We start from the raw sequence: 18,840 nt of genomic DNA, 5'->3' as shown, positions 1-18,840 counted from the left end.
CAAGGAATCAGGGCACTAGATACACTGAACACACCATGCATACACAAGTAAGTTGTCTTACTTGATGGTTGGACCCAACCAACTCCCTGCTGCCTTAAGAGACAGAAGATGGATATGAAAATAGGGGCAACAACCTCTGTCCAGATTCTCAAAAAGTGTTTGTTTTCACCTCCAAATGCAAACATTTAACTCTCCACCTAAAACATTAGTATGTAAGTACCAGTATCTATAATAACCACCAGTGTCCACACACAAAAAATGTTATCTGTACCATTGTTTTATTGTTTTACACCCATATTAGTGTATTCCTAATATACTGTTTATCCAAATCAAACACATTCAATACAGTTCCAGTTTACTTTGATGGCACCAACAAGCAGGGTGGAAGCTTAATAAATAGCCCAACACCAATCTAGGTCATTTCTACTGATCTGTAAAGTCATGTAATATTTATGCCCTTAAAATACATTTCCTTATTACATGGAAACACCCATTCCATAAAGGTACTTACGGCTTTGTCTCGACATCCGCAGTTCTTTGCAGCAAGAAAGAAACAAGCTTCAGCGTCATTGATTCTATAACAAAGATAAGTGATAATTGATTCCCCTCAAGGATAAGATCAGATCTTTAACAACCATCTTCACTCACTGAAGTGGATTGTGACCAAACATAATTAGAGTGCATTCTTCCAATGGTCAATGTATATAATTATACATTCTTTAGAGAGACATAATTACAAATATATTTGGGGGTTAATTCACATTTCCTTATAAATCTACAAATGGTGAGACAACACTCAAATCATTTTTGAGTCAAATGAATTGTTTGATAGGCATCGGATGACAACGTAGACACAATTTATGGATAACAACTTCTTTAATACTGTAAAGGCATCTTGCTTGACAACAGTATAAGGATCTATACCGAAACGTCTCACTTTACAGTATTAAAGAAGTTGTTATCCATAAATTGTGTCTACTAACACTCAAATGAACATTTACATACATTTCTTGAGGTCAGAAGCCTCAAAATAATGATGGACATTTTCCTAAAGCTGCAGGTCCACAATGGACTCTTACCAACACCTCTTGAGATGCTGTTCTCAAAGTAGGAGCTGATATGCCTCACAAGAACACTGAGGCGGTCGGGTAGCCCATTGGTTAAAGCCTTCTCTTGTCACGCCGAAGACCCGGGTTTGATTCCCAGCATAGGTACAATGAGTAAAGCCCATTTCTGGTGTCCCCTGCCATGAAATTGCATGAATATTGCTCAAAGCGGCATAAAACCATACTCACTCACTCACTCATACAGAACACTGAGGCGGTCGGGTAGCCTAGCCGAAAACCCGGGGTCGATTCCCAGCATGGTAAAGCCCATTTCTGGTGTCCCTTGCCATGAAATTGCATAAAACCATACTCACTCACTCACTCACAAGAACAGTGATGGTCTATTTCCTGAAGCCTCGTGGTCAAAAAGAACACCTACCGACACCTCTTGAGGTCAATGTCCTTCAGGGCAGATCCTCTGATGTACAGGACCCTGTTGGCCCACTTAGGATCCTTGAGGATCATCTGCATGCTGGTGTCCAGCTCATCGGAGCTCATCAGCACCACTGTGTGTTCCTGACACAGAAACATTGGTTGGTTGGTTGGTTGGTTGGTTGGTTGGTTGGTTGGTTATTTAAAGCCGCACTCAGCAATATTCCAGCTATATGACAGCTGTCTGTAAATAATCGAGTCTGGACCAGACAATCCAGTGATTAATATCATGAGCATCGATCCACGCAATTGGGATTGATGACATGCATCAACCAAGTCACCGAGCCTGACCACCCGATCCTGTTAGTCGCCTTTTATGACAAGCACAGTCACCTTTTACGGCAAACATGGGTTGCTGAAGACCTATTCTACCCCGAAATCTTCACGAGTCCACACAGAAACATTGGCTCCAACAGATGTTGCAATACTCAAAAAACATTTAAGATGCTCACATGGTTTGACTGCTTGTCTCTGATGGTATGTTCTGGAATTTCTGAATTGTTTTGTTTTCTGTTGAATTAATGTGGGGAACCTTACATGACCATACATCGTTGTTGAATCTAGTTTCCTATCACCATCATAAACATCTACGTTAAAAATTGTTACTATGATCATGTTCACACTTTAGAAATGATTTGGGTCAAGAGAGAATGAAATCCTAATTGACACATAAGGCATTTTGGTAAATATATGTTTGTTTCATTTGATACTTTAATAAACAAAAATCAATAATTCAAAATACATGGTTCTGCTCATCAACAATGTTTCAGCAGTGGACGCTATACAATATACATACCTCCAGTTTAGGATGGGCGTAGAACTCATTCAGGAAGTTCATGACAGTCTCCGTGGTGAGCGAAGTGGAACACACGACCACGTGCTTGTTGCGCGCAGCTTTCCGGCGGCCATATTCCCCACCTGACTGTTTCCTCTGCACGTAGGTGGAGCCGATCTCTTCAAGCTGAGGAACATAGGGTACTCAGACTTTCCAATGTTGTAAATGATATACAACATTTCAATAATTCTCAGATATATAGAGTTAGTGAGTGCGTATGGTTTTACGCCGCTTTTAGCAATATTCCAACAATATCACGGCGGGGGACACCAGAAATGGGCTTCACACATTGTACCCATGTTGGGAATCGAACCCGGGTCTTCGGCGTGACGAGCCAACGCTTTAACCACTAGGCTACCCGACCACCCTCAGATATGTAGACTATTGAAGGGTACATTATAAGTTGTAGCAGGATCACGAGGGGAACATGGATTTAATGCATCCCACCTTAGGTTTTGTACCATGAGCCGGAGGTAAGTGGTAGACAATCTAACGAGGGACGCATGAAACCCCATGTACCTCGAGTGATCCTGCTATAACAAATTTATCTTACATGTTTTAATACATTGTAAAAGAATATTAAAAAAATCAAAATTGATAGAAAAGGACTGTTCGATTGAGCCTAGGTTAACTTGTGGTATGTCACATGACTTTCATTGACTCGAAAAAGCTTGCCTTATATATATATAAGGGACTTATTCTGGCTCTCAGAAATCCATGTTTAGCCTGACTTGTTCATGGCGTGGTATAAGGGATTTATTCCCTTAAATTATGTTTGAATAGAAAATAGTTATTTCTTGCTTCAACTAAGAAAAATGTAGTATTTTGTCTCTTTTTAATAATTGAACGGAGCTGTTGGTCAGCTTTCAAGAAGACAAAATAGACAATGTTTTACATGACAGCTAGTTAAAGTATGCATCATATGAGACTGAATATACATATTTATTTGGACATATCTAAAGGTGCCCACACAACACACACCTAATGAACTGGGAAACATGATGAATGCAACTTTATCATTATGTCAGGTTGGATGAGTGCTTTTGCATTGGGTTCATGCAACTATTGTCTCAGTTAAATCACTGAATGTCAGTTTGATGAGACCAAAGTGTCCTGTCATGGATTTTTAACATTATCAGGATACATCATGGATTCAGCCCTATGCCAAGAGATGCACCAAAGTAACACAACTCTGCACAACAATCCTGGAAAATCTTGGGTTCAAAATCACTATCAGCAGATCCTGGCATGACTAAGGACAACTCTATGTAGTTATTACACAACCCATGCACACTGGTTAGGATTAAGTGTTGCACATACATAAATTTAAATCATATAACAGTGAATAATTTCTTGGTTAATTGAAGGAAGAATTTATCTGTCATATTTTGTCTTTTCGCAATTTGTTCACGAATGTCAGGTTATTTGATTCTCGTTCATTAAAACAAGCTGTTACAAGGTAGATGACCACTCTAGTCACTTACCTGTCTTGGTATGAATGCAAAAGCAACACAGATCATGAAAAGCATGAAGAGGCGACCGACCCATATGTCTGGGGATATGTCACCATACCCGACAGTTGAGAAGGTCACTATCACAAAGTACACAGACTCAAACATGTTGAGCTTCACAAGTGCACTGGATCTTTGGATGTGCTGGATGCCACAGATACTGTCAACACAAAGATAAACCAAACATGTAAATATTCAATACATATAATCATCATGATCAACATAATAATCATCATGATCATCAACATAATAATCACTATACAACATATATATTCATCATGAAGGCCAACTACAATAGCCATGACTGATGCTTTCACTCCTCCATCATCAATACCATCAAGACAAATTATAATCAGATTTTTATTCTGATACAATACCGCTCTGCATGAAGATCTGAGGCCACCTCAATAAGGTAGCATCAGGTGAGGTGGGTGAAATGGGGTTTAACGTCGCGTCCATGATTATTGCATTTATATAGCAACGTGCATGTATGTGTGTGTGTGTGCGTGTGTGGCTGCTTGTACTAGTCCGGACTGATGCCGATTTATAGTGCTAGCCCACTGAGATACCATGCCGCAGTTTAACATGAATACCCCACTCAGACACAGTATACTGACTCCGAGCCGACCAGTCCTTGTTTTAGCCCCTTAATGCCAAGCGCCAGACAGGCTAACAACAAGTACCATCTTTTAACCTCTTTTGGTATGACGCAGTCGGGGATCGAACCCCGGACCTTCCGCTCTCCGGGCAGACGCTCTACCACTAGACCACGGAGGCGGTCCAGGTAACATCAGGTCAACACTGAATGATCCTTGACGGTGAAATGTGAAAGAAGTGCTGTCACAGTAAGTGGTAAAGCAGACGTTATGGAGCTGGGCAAACGGAAGTTGTAAGTATCGGAGGGACACACAATTTTGCCGAAATGACTGTAAAAATTATTGAATGAAATATTGGTAAAAATTAATAAAACAGATTACGTAGATTACAAACATGAGTCTAGATAGACGATGAACTTTTTATAACTGATGGTGTAATGACAGGATTAACTTGCATAATTCAATACGGACTTGTTGATATTCTATTTCTGATGACAGATCATGACGAGACGTCGTTTTAGGTTGGGGGTCCGGCTTATCTACCACACATAACATTTTCATACAGATTTCAAGGACCAAATTAATACTTTCAGCTGATCTATGAGATCGGCTTATCTACGGTCTTATACGGTACGTGGGTTTCAAGATACAGAAATCAGATATCCTTTTGTGAAAACTTGCTCAATTGTATCGATAATTTAGAAGCCTCAATGCTGATTGGCTAACAGGAAGATCACCCTCCATGGATGTGTTTTCAAATCCACACTCAGAGAAGTATCATATTGGGGCAAAAGATCTGAGACTGCAACACCATCATCATCAAAAGATCATCATCACAAGATCATCACCACATCATGTTGTAACCCCCAGTTTTCTAATTATGTTAGAGGAAATAGGATATGCAGTCAATCATAATGTGTTTTTCAGGACTACATGGATAAAGATAACAAATTCCTCTTTCAGTATACAATGTATATGCATTAAAGCTGCTATTACACTGTGTGTAATTGGGAGGTTTAACGCCGCTTTTAACAGTTTTCCAGTTATATCACGATGCGTCTGCTTAATGTGGAAGGCAAGCCCGAAGTAATGCAGGTCTCAGACGTTAACCACTTCGGTGAAACCCACAAGCACGGGTATGGTGCTGACAAACCTAGAAACATAATCGGCGCGAACCAGGATTCGAACCCACAATCATAGGTTTCCGGACACAACTCTGCACAGAAAATCGCAGCGCCTTAGACAACTGGGCCACCCATGCCCCTATTCCACTTTGTGGTGCATCAGTGACACATATTCAGTGAAGTGAGTGAAACAACCAGAATCTCAATGATCTCGCCATGACATCCTCATAACATCCCCACAGCCAGAGGAAGGACAGCTAATGAGGCTAAGTCAAGATGAAAAACAAAGAGAATGGAGACATCTATATATTTATAGAATCGACAGGCAATGTGAATGCAGTAAAAGTAATTAAAACACCAATCTTAATCTTTAATTGAAACACTCACAGCCTTGAGAAAAGGGAAGTAACTCACGTAGTAAAGATGAGACAGAAGAGAGTGACATTGAGTAGAAGAATCTGTTGTGATAATGTCACAGATATGGTCTGGAATCGCTGCTTGGAAAGGTGAAGGTCATTCTGCAACGGAAATGGTTTGAAGGCACCATGGATCAGGGTGGTCATTGAAAAAACATACTGGCATGAAACTGTCATTTTTTATTAGAGTATGAGAAGAAAGTAGATGAATGTCCCGCCACCAAATGATGCTGAATCATCAGGAAATGATGATCCTTACAGTTAGTAAGGTTGACAGCAACAAGCAGACATGTTCCAGCAACACGATGATGCCAGACACCAAGGATGAAGCTCAGAGCTTCAGAGTCCATCCACCAGGGGAATCAAACAGGGTCTTCCATCATCATGACAGAAGGCTTGGACCATTAGGGTACCATAACTCCCACTTGGGCAGAACCCAGGCTTGACATGATTTAAATAAGACAGTGATGACGCCACTATTTTTCCTTTGGCGCCTACTGGAATCTGTGGTGGCAGATCATCAAGACAGATTACCCTCTGGCGTTGACATTTTATAACGACATTCCATCAAAGCATATCCATGGACAGGTTAAAATGATTCACAGAAAGTCACGTAACGTATCACAACTGCAAATTCTGCATGGTCATGTGGTAGACCAGCCCTACCTAGTAGCCTGCAACCTCGGGGTATCGCGGTACTTGTCATGTACGCTGAGCGGAACAAAATGCACTCACTAACCGTTATGATTATTCGTGTTCTCTACATCAGATATCATTCATTATATCAAACAATGCATATTTTACTGATAAAAGTTCATTATTTACATTAGTAGCTCCGAGTAAAAGCCGGGCCTCGCGCTCAGTTTGACAAGGGAGAGAACTCCATCGTATCGCGGTACAGAGAAAAGTTGTGTATGGAGGTCCGAATTGGACAAAAAGAGGACATAATTCTACCAACCACTTAGTATGATCATGCCAGATATCAGTGATTTGTCCAGACAAGTGCAAAGACAGCACAAGTAAAATTCGAAATGTGTTATCAGCAATAGGTATTCAATGCATATTTACCGAAAAGTAAGAGAAAAATATTTTTATAAGTCAACATCAAAATATCAGAAATGATATTTTAAGATTGTTTAAAACAATTTGGATGACAATAATTTGTCACAATAATGGAAAAACGTTAAAAGTCAACAATAAATATATAAAAATCACTCCTAGTATACCCTAAGTATGTATTTATCTTTTGGTTACTAGTGAAGAACGTATTTCTAAGTTTGGAATTATGGCCCTTATGATCTTCCAATAGATTCTGGGCACAGAGCGGGAAAAAATGTACGGACTACGTAACTTCCGTTACCTCATTAGTGGCCATGAATATGCAGATGATCTAGTTCAGGTCGATAGAGAAAGTTAACTTGGGGAACTGCGGGTTATATCGTTGGCCATTGATATATGGGGGTAAGGCAATATTACAACAGATGCCAGAAATATGTATCAACGCATTAATAACTCCTTACTTACAGCAGACGGAACATTCCGAGGAAATTGAAATTGTTTACGAAGTGAGCACTTCCTGGTTACTGATTAGCATTAATAGACAGCCACTAAGAGGCGTGTCCCGCGTGAACTACCGGAAATCACAAATGCCGCGATACGATGAATGCCGCGGTACCATGGGGTCCGAGTATACTACCCTGTATATAATAATAACCGGACATTATAAAGCACAAGATACCACACTACATATGCTTGAAGCAAGTGATATCATTTACCTGGGTGCCGTTGCACAAAGCGATCTTAGCGCTAAGGCGATTGTAACTCCCATACCTTAACATAAACTAACGACAGTCGTAGTGCAAAGATTGTTTCATACAACGGCACCCGGGTACCCATTAGCTGCTGGGTGGGAACCAACAGTACCAACAAGGGAGGAAAATCACCATATGTGTTGTCTTCTCTCTGAACTCAATGAAAAACACCCTATATATAGTCCTACCAAACACTGAATACACATCCATATTAATCACATCACCACAGCTAACCAAAGAGATTCCTTGAACAATTTGTTTAATTTTCATATCCAAAACAAAATGCCTCCCGGTTCAAATATTAGGAACACTTGGATGAAAATCTAATATGTCATGTTTTAACCAATGTTTCTGTCCAATTGCATCCTGGGATCCAGAGATTCTAGGATGAAATCAATTTGGCCTTGATAAAAAGACTAAATCAGGGTACATCTGACTCTATCCTGATCAATGCTGTGGTTTTCATCTCACAGAAATACTTACAAACAGTCTCTCCAGCGCCATCTTGACAAGCCAAACGTTGAGGAAGATGGGCAGGAACAGATCCTTCAGCAAGACTGGGTAGGCCACCTGGAGAAGCAGATATTAGGTTATTTCGAACATAACAATTAAAAATATAAATAATACATATAGCACCACAACACAAAAGACGACATGAATTGGAGATATATAGACTTCTAATTTTGTTTTTGTCTTCTAATTTCTAAGTCGTTTAACTTATTCCCATTTGATTTAGTTAAATGCAAATATGTCCATCACAAATTATTTAGACAGTGTAAGTTCAAATGTTTTTCTCAACTCTTTTGGGAGTATAGCATACAATCTGCTATGAATAATTTCTCCACACATCCTTCCAGGTACCCATTTATCATTGGGTGAACAGAAACATATTTTAACAAAGTCAATTTTTTTAAAAACAACAATGACTTCAACTGGGATTCAGTGTTAGGTATCAGTTTAATTAACCCCTGTGTTCTCATAGGAGGTAGGCTTTTTGAGCTAGTAGCACCAAACCAGAGACTGCCAGAATGAGCTCTCAAGGTATTCATATAGAGTGATACAATGGCACCTTGTATGCATCTTCCCGAGGCAAGGGAGTTAACTGACTTTAAAAGTCCAGTTTCCACCCTTGCCGAACTAGGCTGGAATTACTGGGCTCAATCGTTGCGCCACCAGTGGCTATTACCAATTATGTCCCTTCTAAGCCTCTCCTATGGACCAATCAGATTCCACCTCTCGTATCACTTGCATTTGCTTCACACCAAATGGTGGCGCTCAGTCAGGTCGATCTGATCGATAATCAAGATCTATATTGTGATAAAACGGGTCTTACATCGCGAAATGCATCAAATCACGTGAGCACCTTGATTAAAAACATGAAAAGATTTGGAAAATATCTGCTGACAACGAGTTGCTGGTGCACATGCTTTGCAAACCCTGCAATCGATAGAAATCTGCACGACAGTTTACAAACCGGATTTTTATTTCGGTGCGCAATTTTGATTGGACTATGCATAGACTCGTTAGTCCAGACAAAATGTAACTCCATAATACCAGACTAGTTCGGCAAGGGTGGAAACTGGACTTTTATAGTCAGTTAACTCCCTTGCCTCGGGACCGCCTCCGTGGTCTTGTGGTAGAGCGTCCGCCCGGAGAGCGGAAGGTCCGGGGTTCGATCCCGGGCCGCGTCATACAAAAAGACGTTAAAAGATTGTACTTGTTGTTACCCTGTCTGGCGCTCGGCATTAAGGGGCTAAAACAAGGACTGGTCGGCTCGGAGTCAGTATACTGTGTCTGAGTGGGGTATTCATGTTAAACTGCGGCATGGTATCTCAGTGAGCTAGCACTATAAATCGGCATCAGTCCGGACTAGTACAAGCAGCCACACACACACATACACGTGCATGCACGTCGCTATATAAGTGCAATAATCTTGGACGCGACGTTAAACCCAATTCCACCACCACCCTTGCCTCGGGAAGATGCCTTGTATGTTGTTTCAGCAATTGTCTACTTCTTCACTGGTGTATTTACTCACTGTGGCTATTACAGGAACTGAGCAGAAGAGCTCCAGCAGGAATCCTGGCTGAAGAATGTTCTCATGGCGCCTCCCCTGGAACATGAAGAATGTGAGGTGTAAGAACTGTCAAGTAGTTGCAAAGGGTATGCTAATAAAGTGGCGCACTTGATAAAATGAAAAGAGATATATGGTGAAATATATACTAGCATAAAAAAATAGTTCTTTTAAATTTACGTTATTGCAGTTGGCTTTGGAAGTGCTGTTTTGGCAAGTGACCTGACCTTGACACTACTGTTGGCTACCAAAATAGTTTACGTATGTCGGACTCTGCGCCAGGAGGAATCACCGCTTACCTCTCCTAGGTCAATGCATCTTTTGTAAATCCTGACTCTTGGTGGGAAACTTGCAACATTAATCAGTTCAGGAACGAATAATATGAAATAGGAGTAGGTTCTTCAATAGTAAGTAATTCAGAATTTTCAAATTCAATCAAAATCTAAATATCCTTTCTTCAGAATCACCAGTCCTGTGTCTGCTCCTCCATACCTTCGTCATGACATAGATCTGTAGCAGGGCCTTGATGAGAGTGATGATTGCCAGGAATATCTGTACAATCCATAGCGCCAGTGGCCTCGACACCCACAGTATAACATACCTGTCAAGAAAAAATAACAACATCCCATAACATCTGATCAAAATAAAACTTCATCGCATAAAAAATATTTCAACACATTTCAGTTCTTTCATTGAGTGCAGCACAATTTCTAAAGGGTAAGTAAAGTGAAAAACATGACTGATTTTATTGCAAATATCAATTGTCACAAATACATTATGTCAATTCTGAGACAAAAATTATCATAATATTCTTTGAAGGTATTTAAATGTCCAAGTGAAAGTGCGGAAATCACACGGATTCCAAAACTATTCGGGGGCGTGACCAAAAGCTACCAGCGCAACGATGCAGCGTTGTGTGACAAGTGCTTTCATTGGCTGATATGATGGCCGAGTTATGATGCTTAGAAGCTGTAAGGATATGTCAGGAAGTGGTCAGTCTAAAAGTGTTGCGAGCAACGACGCAGTGATGTGTGACAAGTGCTTTCATTGGCTGATATGTTGGCTGAGTTGTAATGTTTAGCAGCTATAAGGATATGTCAGGAAGTGGTCAGTCTAAAAGTGTTGCGAGCAACGACGCAGCGATGTGTGACAAGTGCTTTCATTGGCTGATATGTTGGCTGAGTTGTGATGCTCAGCAGCTATAAGGATATGTCAGGAAGTGGTCAGTCTAAAAGTGTTGCGAGCAACGACGCAGCAATGTGTGACCAGTGCTTTCATTGGCTGATATGTTGGCTGAGTTGTGATGCTAAGCAGCTACAAGGATATGTCAGGAAGTGGTCAGTCTAAAAGTGTTGATATTTCTGTTATGCTACAAACTTCACATTGCTTAGTGTGTGAAACAACCTTTGAACTTGAACATTGTGAATAACTAAAATATTGATTCATGTCTGTAGCTTTTCACGACTAACATCCTGTTTGGGTACCATAAACCCTGACTTCCTGCTAGTCCAGCAACTGGTCAAGGATAATGCCCATTGTTTCTGTTTAATCAATATACATCCGTACATCCAGCATTCATTTACTTTAAAATATAAAATAACAATTGATGAAAAGAATGAGCACTGTATAAAATATCATTTTATTTCTCCAATTTCACATTTAACATTTCCATTCCCATGGATCTATTGTTGAAATTTCTCAGCGCGTCCAACACCGGTAACCGGTTTTAACCTCTCCTGATGGGATTCCCGTCATTGGTGGAATTTTTCGTTTGGGAGATGATTTTGCCTGTCGTTTTTATCCTCCGTTTTACTGTATTTCCCATTTCAAAATTTACTTTTGGTCAACCATCTGTGATTAGGTATCCCCTAAAGTATTCAATTCTGCAAAGTTGCTAAGTTGACTTTACTTGCTCTTTAAGTTTTCAATCATAAATAATGAAATATGAAGATTTTAATGTTATAACATGTTACATTAATGTCATGTCACTGATTCTGTGCATTATAGTGAGTGAGTATGGTTTTACGCCGCTTTTAGCAATATTCTAGCAATATCATGGCGGGGGACACCAGAAATGGGCTTCACACATTGTACCCATGTCGGGAATCGAACCCGGGTCTTTCGGCGTGACAAGCGAACGCTTTAACCACTAGGCTACCCGACCGCCCCCTGTGCATTATAACTGAGATGAGAAGAGAAGACATTTTGCCCTTGAAGATTTATTTGAACTGTCAATCATGCCAACTGTAAAAATAAAAGTTTACAAAATCTTCTATAAAGAGAATAATATAAATCAGAGAAAAATGAGGAGAGTAGATCTTATACCACATCAACTCAGTCCGTAATGCCCTGGAACAAATCAAATGAAACTAGAGGTTTACACCAAAGAAATAATTAACCTCTCCATTAAACCATTGTAGTGCTTTCTGATGATTTGTGAAGCTGATAGCAAGTGCCAAACATCTACAATACAGAAATATAGTGTTGACATTAACAAGCCACTCTTTCATTCGTAACAGTAAGTCAAGGGCAGGTAGCCAATGCAGAAATGGAGAGCCAATCGATCACTCTGTCATAATAAGGATGTCACACTTCAAATGCAGAAAAAGACTTTTTTAAAGGAAGGGTATCCTTTCGTGATCACAGGTTAACATACAGGTGATATGAGTTTCTAAAACTGAAAACAATTTGCATTTGGTGTTATGTTTGTTGAATCTATACCACAGAATGGGTTACTGATTTGTTCCAAAATCCACACACCTAAATAAAATGTCTAAATGTCTAAATATTTAGTATGTTTCCCCTGAGACTAGACTCGCGTCTGCACTTGAATACAGCCCGGCACAGTGTAAGAGGCAGACGTCTCAAGAGGTTACATAACTTAGTGACATCCCTTCTCAATGGCAACAACCCTGCTTGTTACACCATTTTATAGCAAGTATTGTACCAAGTGGTCCCCTTTATTCACATAGTGGAACATAAAAGATATGGGTTTTTTTTATTTTTAAAAAGTCAAGTACCACAGCACCATAAAAAAACATGACAACAGGATGTAACTGTTGAGGTTCTCCAGGGTTGTTATTAAGTGAGTGAATATGTGAACATGATCGGCCATCATTGGCAACAATTCCAACTAAGCTACTCAAAAAGGTCAGTGACACTATTGTTCTTGCAGTTGATTGTGAGCCATGAATTCATTGGCCATTCTAACCCGTGAAAATCTGGCTTAGAATATGTCTTCAGCAACCCATGCTTGCCGAAAAAGGCGACTGAGCTTGTCGTCAGAGGCGACTAACGTGATCGGGTGGTCAGGCTCGCTGACTTGGTTGATGCATGTCATTGTATCCCAATTGTGTGGATTGATGCTCATGATGTCAATCACTGGATTATCTGGTACAGACTTTTTTATTTACAGACTGCTATCATAAGTTAAACAACAAACAAACAAACATTGACTATTCTGAACGTGTAAAATTGACACAACTAAAGGTCATTATGCAAAATTATAGAGAATTTATATATCAACCATGACATGGTTTAATACAGGAAAATCACACGAAGCTGTTGATTTCGGATGGAGATTCTACTTCTGGAACAAACAAATTCAAATGATTTGCCCATCACATAAACCAAAGCATGTTTTTTCACCTTGTCCTTTCGGCATGATGTGGGAAGAACCTGTTTCCACCGACCTTGATGACAACGCTGTAATTGGAACCACGTTCTGTGTCTGGATGTCATCACACCTATGTCATGCTTCTTCCACGTGGCTTTACAAAACCAACTTGATAGGGAACCGTTTCAGACATATTTTCTAGTTAAAGCAAGGTAAATGACCCCTCTGGTGTTTCACAACCACTAGCCATAGATTGCCAACTCAGTGTACTTGGTCAGCCTCCGTACTGTTCCTGAAGAGTACCATACATGACAACTGCTTCAAAAACTAAAGTGTATCGCTTACCGGATCAGTTTCAACTGTCTCAAAAGCTCTCCTATTACAAATCCAATTTGTTCCCGTGAATTATCTTCTTACACATCCATCACCTCTTGATGATATAATTTAACATAAATTCCTCATATCTTATGTAGAAAAGTAAGTTAATTCCAACCTGTAATGCCATTGTGTCGGCCACCATTGTAGGTAAGGCTTGAGGCAGATGACCATGATGACAAGGAAAACATCATTTCCATAATTCATGTCAATCTCAATCTTGTTATCTCCATCAAAGTGCTACAGTGTTGCACTTACTAATCAATCAAATATTACTAAGTCCTGTCTCTAACAAAGTGTCTTGCTGTGTTGAACCGTAGGACTATTAGATATATAATTAAAAAAGTTTGAATGACACAAATTTTGTGGACAGATTGGTCATGGAACAAGACACCACAACAGGAATACATTGGATAGTCTCTGAGTAATGTCCCTTGACTAAGTACCTCATTATCTGTTTATTCTCATGTCAACATAGGTCTTGAACTGTTGACTGTAAAAACATTTAAGCCCATGAATACATAATCATGGGAAAAAGGGTTTTGTTGTTAAAGATGGTATCACCCTCAGAGCTGAATGGAAAGACTATCTTTCATAAGTTATAGTGAGTGAGTGAGATGGTTTTAACGCCACTTTTAACAGTATTCCAGTTATATCACGGCGTGTCAGCTTAATGTGGGAGGAAAGCCCGAAGTGATGCAGGTCAGTTATAAAAGGCCATAATATTTTACAGCTTGATTGAAATATCGGTTTTCTTCATAACAATATATGAACTCATTTCTTCTTGTGTCAATGTGCAATCTTTTTGGATGATTTTCAAAAGACATATCAGGCAGTGTAACATAGATCTTGTTCCACACATGAAAAATGAATTTCATATTTTTGAATTGCTGTTTACACCTGAAACACCTGGTTAATAAATATGTTAAAAATCACCAATTTTTCAGTACTCTGTTCAATTTTGGATAAGGAAATAGTTGATCTCAATGCATCTCTGCAAGATTAACTTTTTGTGGTGTTAGATAATCTTAACTCTTAAAAAAGAAACCCAACTGTTAGATGCATCTCAAACTGCATACATGCACATCCAGTGTTCTGACTACCACAAACCCCATATATATATATACATATTCTTAGGACAGCAAATGATCCATTTGCAAAATGAGGCATAGATACAAAAAAGACAAAAGAGGTGACAATTTGGGTATTTGAATATTTCAATCCGAATGCAATAGTTAATAAAACACTATTGCGATACTATTAGAATAGTTGTTCCATTACTTGTGAGAGTTCCTCCCAGCATGCCTCAGTGTCGGGTATTTCCCATATACCAGATGTAGAGGGGAATGTCCGAGTAACTCTCCATTCCTTAAAAATAATGGAGCAGAGGCCCCTTAATTTTTAAAGAGTTTCGAGGATATTTCCCTACTTAAAACTCATCCCTACTTTTACACTTTGACAAAATATTCTGTAGGTGAAAATATTTGAAAAATTCAAATGCTGCTTCAAGATAATGTACAGTTGACAAGCAACTCTCCATTCCTGAAAAATAATTGAGCGTTCCAACAATAGAATGACGTCACAGATGTGTTTTAAGTACAGTCCCCATTTAACAGATGGCTGAGGAAGTGGGTTGAGATATAAGGGAGGTAACTCTGATTAACAGTTTTGTTTCATTAAATAATGTCTGTTGACTTCCATAACTGACATTTTAACTCATCAGACCAAAGACTGTTCCAATAAATTGGTAGTTAGATCAGTCATCACAGCCCTTGCATTATATTCACTTCAAGTTTACACATACTGAGTTGGTGAGTGAGTTGGGTTTTGACGCTGCTTTGAACAGTATTTCCGTTATATCTGACAGCGGGAGGAGAGCTGGAGTGATGAAGGTTGTAGATATTTACCACTGTGGTGACACCAGTAAGTACGGGTTTTGTCCTGACAGATTAAGGACCAAAACTGAGGTTACCGTATTCGTCCTATTAAGCACCTCTGACCAATCAAGACTAATATGTAACTAGGCCGAAAATTGACATAACATTTCGTATCTCTTATTACAAATTTCTTACAGAAGGGGCATATAATTGCCTAGTGACTACTACAGAAAATGTTTATTGAAATTGTATAAGAACCCCCCCCCCCCGCCCCACCCTCTCTTGACAATTACAGTACCTCCAACCCCTTGGTCACCTGTTTTCACCACTACATACTGAACAAAAATGGAGGCTGGACTTAGAACAATAAAGAAACCAGCAAATGATTTATGATTTATATGAAAACAGCAATAGGATAAAGAAACGCATGTGTACTATATTCAATCCTGCTTCAAATGTTGACACAAGTTTAAACTTCACATATTTCTCACCGGTGCAACACCAGGCTGAACTGTAATCAGTGGCGTCCATCTCGACACAAAGAAGACATATCATGCAAGCCTTGTTGAATTACAATCACGTCACAAAGGGAGGTATATTTTACTTATCTGATCCATGCATCCACTTCCTGCTTGATCCAGCACAACAACAAACAATGCAGTCTTTTGAACCCAGCACAACAAACTATGCAGTCTCTTGAACTCAGCACAACAAACTATGCAGTTTTCTGAACTCAGCACAACAAACAATGTAGTCTTCTGAACTCAGCACAACAACAAACTATGCAGTTTTCTTAACCCAGCACAACAAACTATGCAGTCTTCTGAACCCAGCACAACAACAAACTATGCAGTCTTCTGAACTCAGCACAGCAAACAATGCAGTCTTCTGAACCCAGCACAACAAACAATGAAGTTTTCTGAACCCAGTACAACAAACTATGCAGTCTTTTGAACCCAGTACAACAAACTATGCAGTCTTCTGAACCCAGCACAACAAACAATGAAGTTTTCTGAACTCAGCACAACAAACAATGCAGTCTTCTGAACCCAGCACAACAAACAATGCAGTTTTCTGAACTCAGCATTAGACCCAAATGAAATATGTGTTTCAGTCATATGGCCTTGACAGAGACAGCCATCGTAAGTTAATTGTTCTAGATTTATGCCCAACCTCCTCAGTACCAAACACCATCACATCATCTTGTCCCCAAATACCAAAAGAAACAGAACACCACTGAGTATGTTCTCTGCCTCTGTCCATTTAAATGAATTACACCATACCAGTCCAACCAAGCATGAGCAGCTAAGTACATAGGTTCCTTGGACAGTTGGGGCGGTCCAGGTAGCCTAGTGGTTAAAGCGTTCGCTCGTCATGCCAAAGACCCGTGTTTGATTCCCGACATGGGTACAATGTGTGAAGCCCATTTCTGGTGTCCCCCACCGTGGTATTGCTGGAATATTGCTAAAAGCAGCATAAAATCAGACTCACTCACTCACTCCTTGAACAGTTTGTGAAAAAATGCTATACAAAATAATATGTCCCTTTCCTTCACATTTTTGACAAACTTGGATGAAAATCTAATAATTAATTTATTGTGATCTGCAGGGTGGGAAACACTTATTTTTTATTATTTTTTTGCTTAATGCCGCACTCAGCAATATTCCAGCTATACGATGGCGGTTTGTAAATAATCAAGTCTGGACTAGATAATGCAGTGATTGACATCATGAGCATTGGGATACGATGACATGCATCAACCAAGTCAGCGAGCCTGACCACCCAGACCCATTAGTCACCTCTGATGACAAGCATGGGTTGCTGAAACCTATTCTAACTTGAATCTTCAATGTCCTCATTTCATTTAAATAAATAAGCTTGACAACTAATAAAAGTGAAGTGAATGATCTATCATGCTACTGGGATCTAGCCCTACTTGTCCATGTACACTGAACTACAGGTTGAACTACAGGTGCGCTGTTGATACACCAGCGAGTCTGTGGCCAACATCGTGCATCTCTTCAGTGCTTTCTCTACTTAATGCTGAAAAAAACATTTGACGCCCTTTTCCCATTTTTCATGCAAATTGTTTGTTATGTAATACCTTGATGAGCACCTGTCCAGGTGACGACAAGAATGAAGAGAAACAACAATACCTGATGAGGCAAAGACTGTGAGAAAGGCCACAGATAGTTTCATGAGGAACATGAGTAAGCGTTCTTGATATTTTGATGGAACATGATTTAGCTTTCTTGATATTTTGATGATTCATGCTGATTTAGAGATACCTGTTTCTATGATCATCTTCATAAAAAGAGTGAGTGAATAATGTTTTATGCCACTTTTAGCAACACTCCAGCAATATCATTGCGTGGGGAGGGACACCATAAATGGGCTTCACACATTGTACCGATGTGGGGAAACTTACCCAGGCCTTCAGCATGTTCAGCGTGACTAGACTAGAAAATGAATAATGGCCAGTCCTACTTTAACTTACAGTCAAAAAGGGTGATGTAAATTCTCATGGAATAGCATTTTTGTCCTCCAGAGAACAAACTGATTGGTAATTACACAACAGGATATCCAGGAAGCCATCATCTGTTGCAATGGTTGGATTTATTGCCATTCTAAAGAATATTTCAGTTGTATCACTGTCAGCTAGATGTGGGAGGAAAGCCCAATTTGATGCATGGCATTGACGTTTAATGCTATCTTATAACTTTTTTATTCACACCTCATTACAAAAACTGAACAAGATCAGCACAAAAAATAACTTGAGAAGCATCTTTTTGAAGCCTTATTGAATAAACCCAACTCCAACAAAGTAGCTGATAGATTATGGATCACCTTTGTCACACTGGGTCAACCATTTGATGAAGCAGCTAATCCTGTATCAGCATCTGTTACCTATCTCTCTCTAAGAACCTAATCTGACACTTAACATAAAATGAATACATTCCTTTCAAGTCTTTATCATGTGATCTGTGTAATCCGACACAATCACAAGTGTTGAAGCTTCCTGCCTCATCCCTGAATGTCTTCTATTACAGTCTATAGAGTAAACGGA

At 39.6% G+C, this 18,840-nt stretch overlaps 1 protein-coding gene across 4 annotated transcripts in view; it reads right to left on the bottom strand.

Moving 5' to 3' along the window:
- Nucleotides 1-18,840, bottom strand: part of LOC124149834 (potassium channel subfamily T member 2-like) — a 98,023-nt gene that overhangs the window by 41,922 nt on the left and 37,261 nt on the right. For all 4 annotated transcript variants that reach the window (XR_006863170.2, XM_046521631.2, XM_046521644.2 and 1 more), the window contains exons 5-12: nucleotides 10,398-10,506; nucleotides 9,870-9,944; nucleotides 8,315-8,401; nucleotides 6,019-6,122; nucleotides 3,858-4,044; nucleotides 2,335-2,499; nucleotides 1,486-1,622; nucleotides 512-575 (exon numbers count right to left, since the gene is read on the bottom strand). Coding sequence is in view for 3 of the 4 variants with exons in the window: in XM_046521631.2 (XP_046377587.2) it covers nucleotides 512-575; nucleotides 1,486-1,622; nucleotides 2,335-2,499; nucleotides 3,858-4,044; nucleotides 6,019-6,122; nucleotides 8,315-8,401; nucleotides 9,870-9,944; nucleotides 10,398-10,506 (928 nt within the window). In the remaining variant the exon portion in view is untranslated. The remainder of the gene's footprint in view (nucleotides 1-511; nucleotides 576-1,485; nucleotides 1,623-2,334; nucleotides 2,500-3,857; nucleotides 4,045-6,018; nucleotides 6,123-8,314; nucleotides 8,402-9,869; nucleotides 9,945-10,397; nucleotides 10,507-18,840) is intronic.

This window comes from Haliotis rufescens, unplaced genomic scaffold (assembly GCF_023055435.1).
Source record: "Haliotis rufescens isolate VD_foot unplaced genomic scaffold, xgHalRufe1.0.p SCAF_1, whole genome shotgun sequence".
Taxonomy (NCBI): domain Eukaryota; kingdom Metazoa; phylum Mollusca; class Gastropoda; order Lepetellida; family Haliotidae; genus Haliotis; species Haliotis rufescens.
This window is presented reverse-complemented; position numbering and strand designations above follow the sequence as displayed.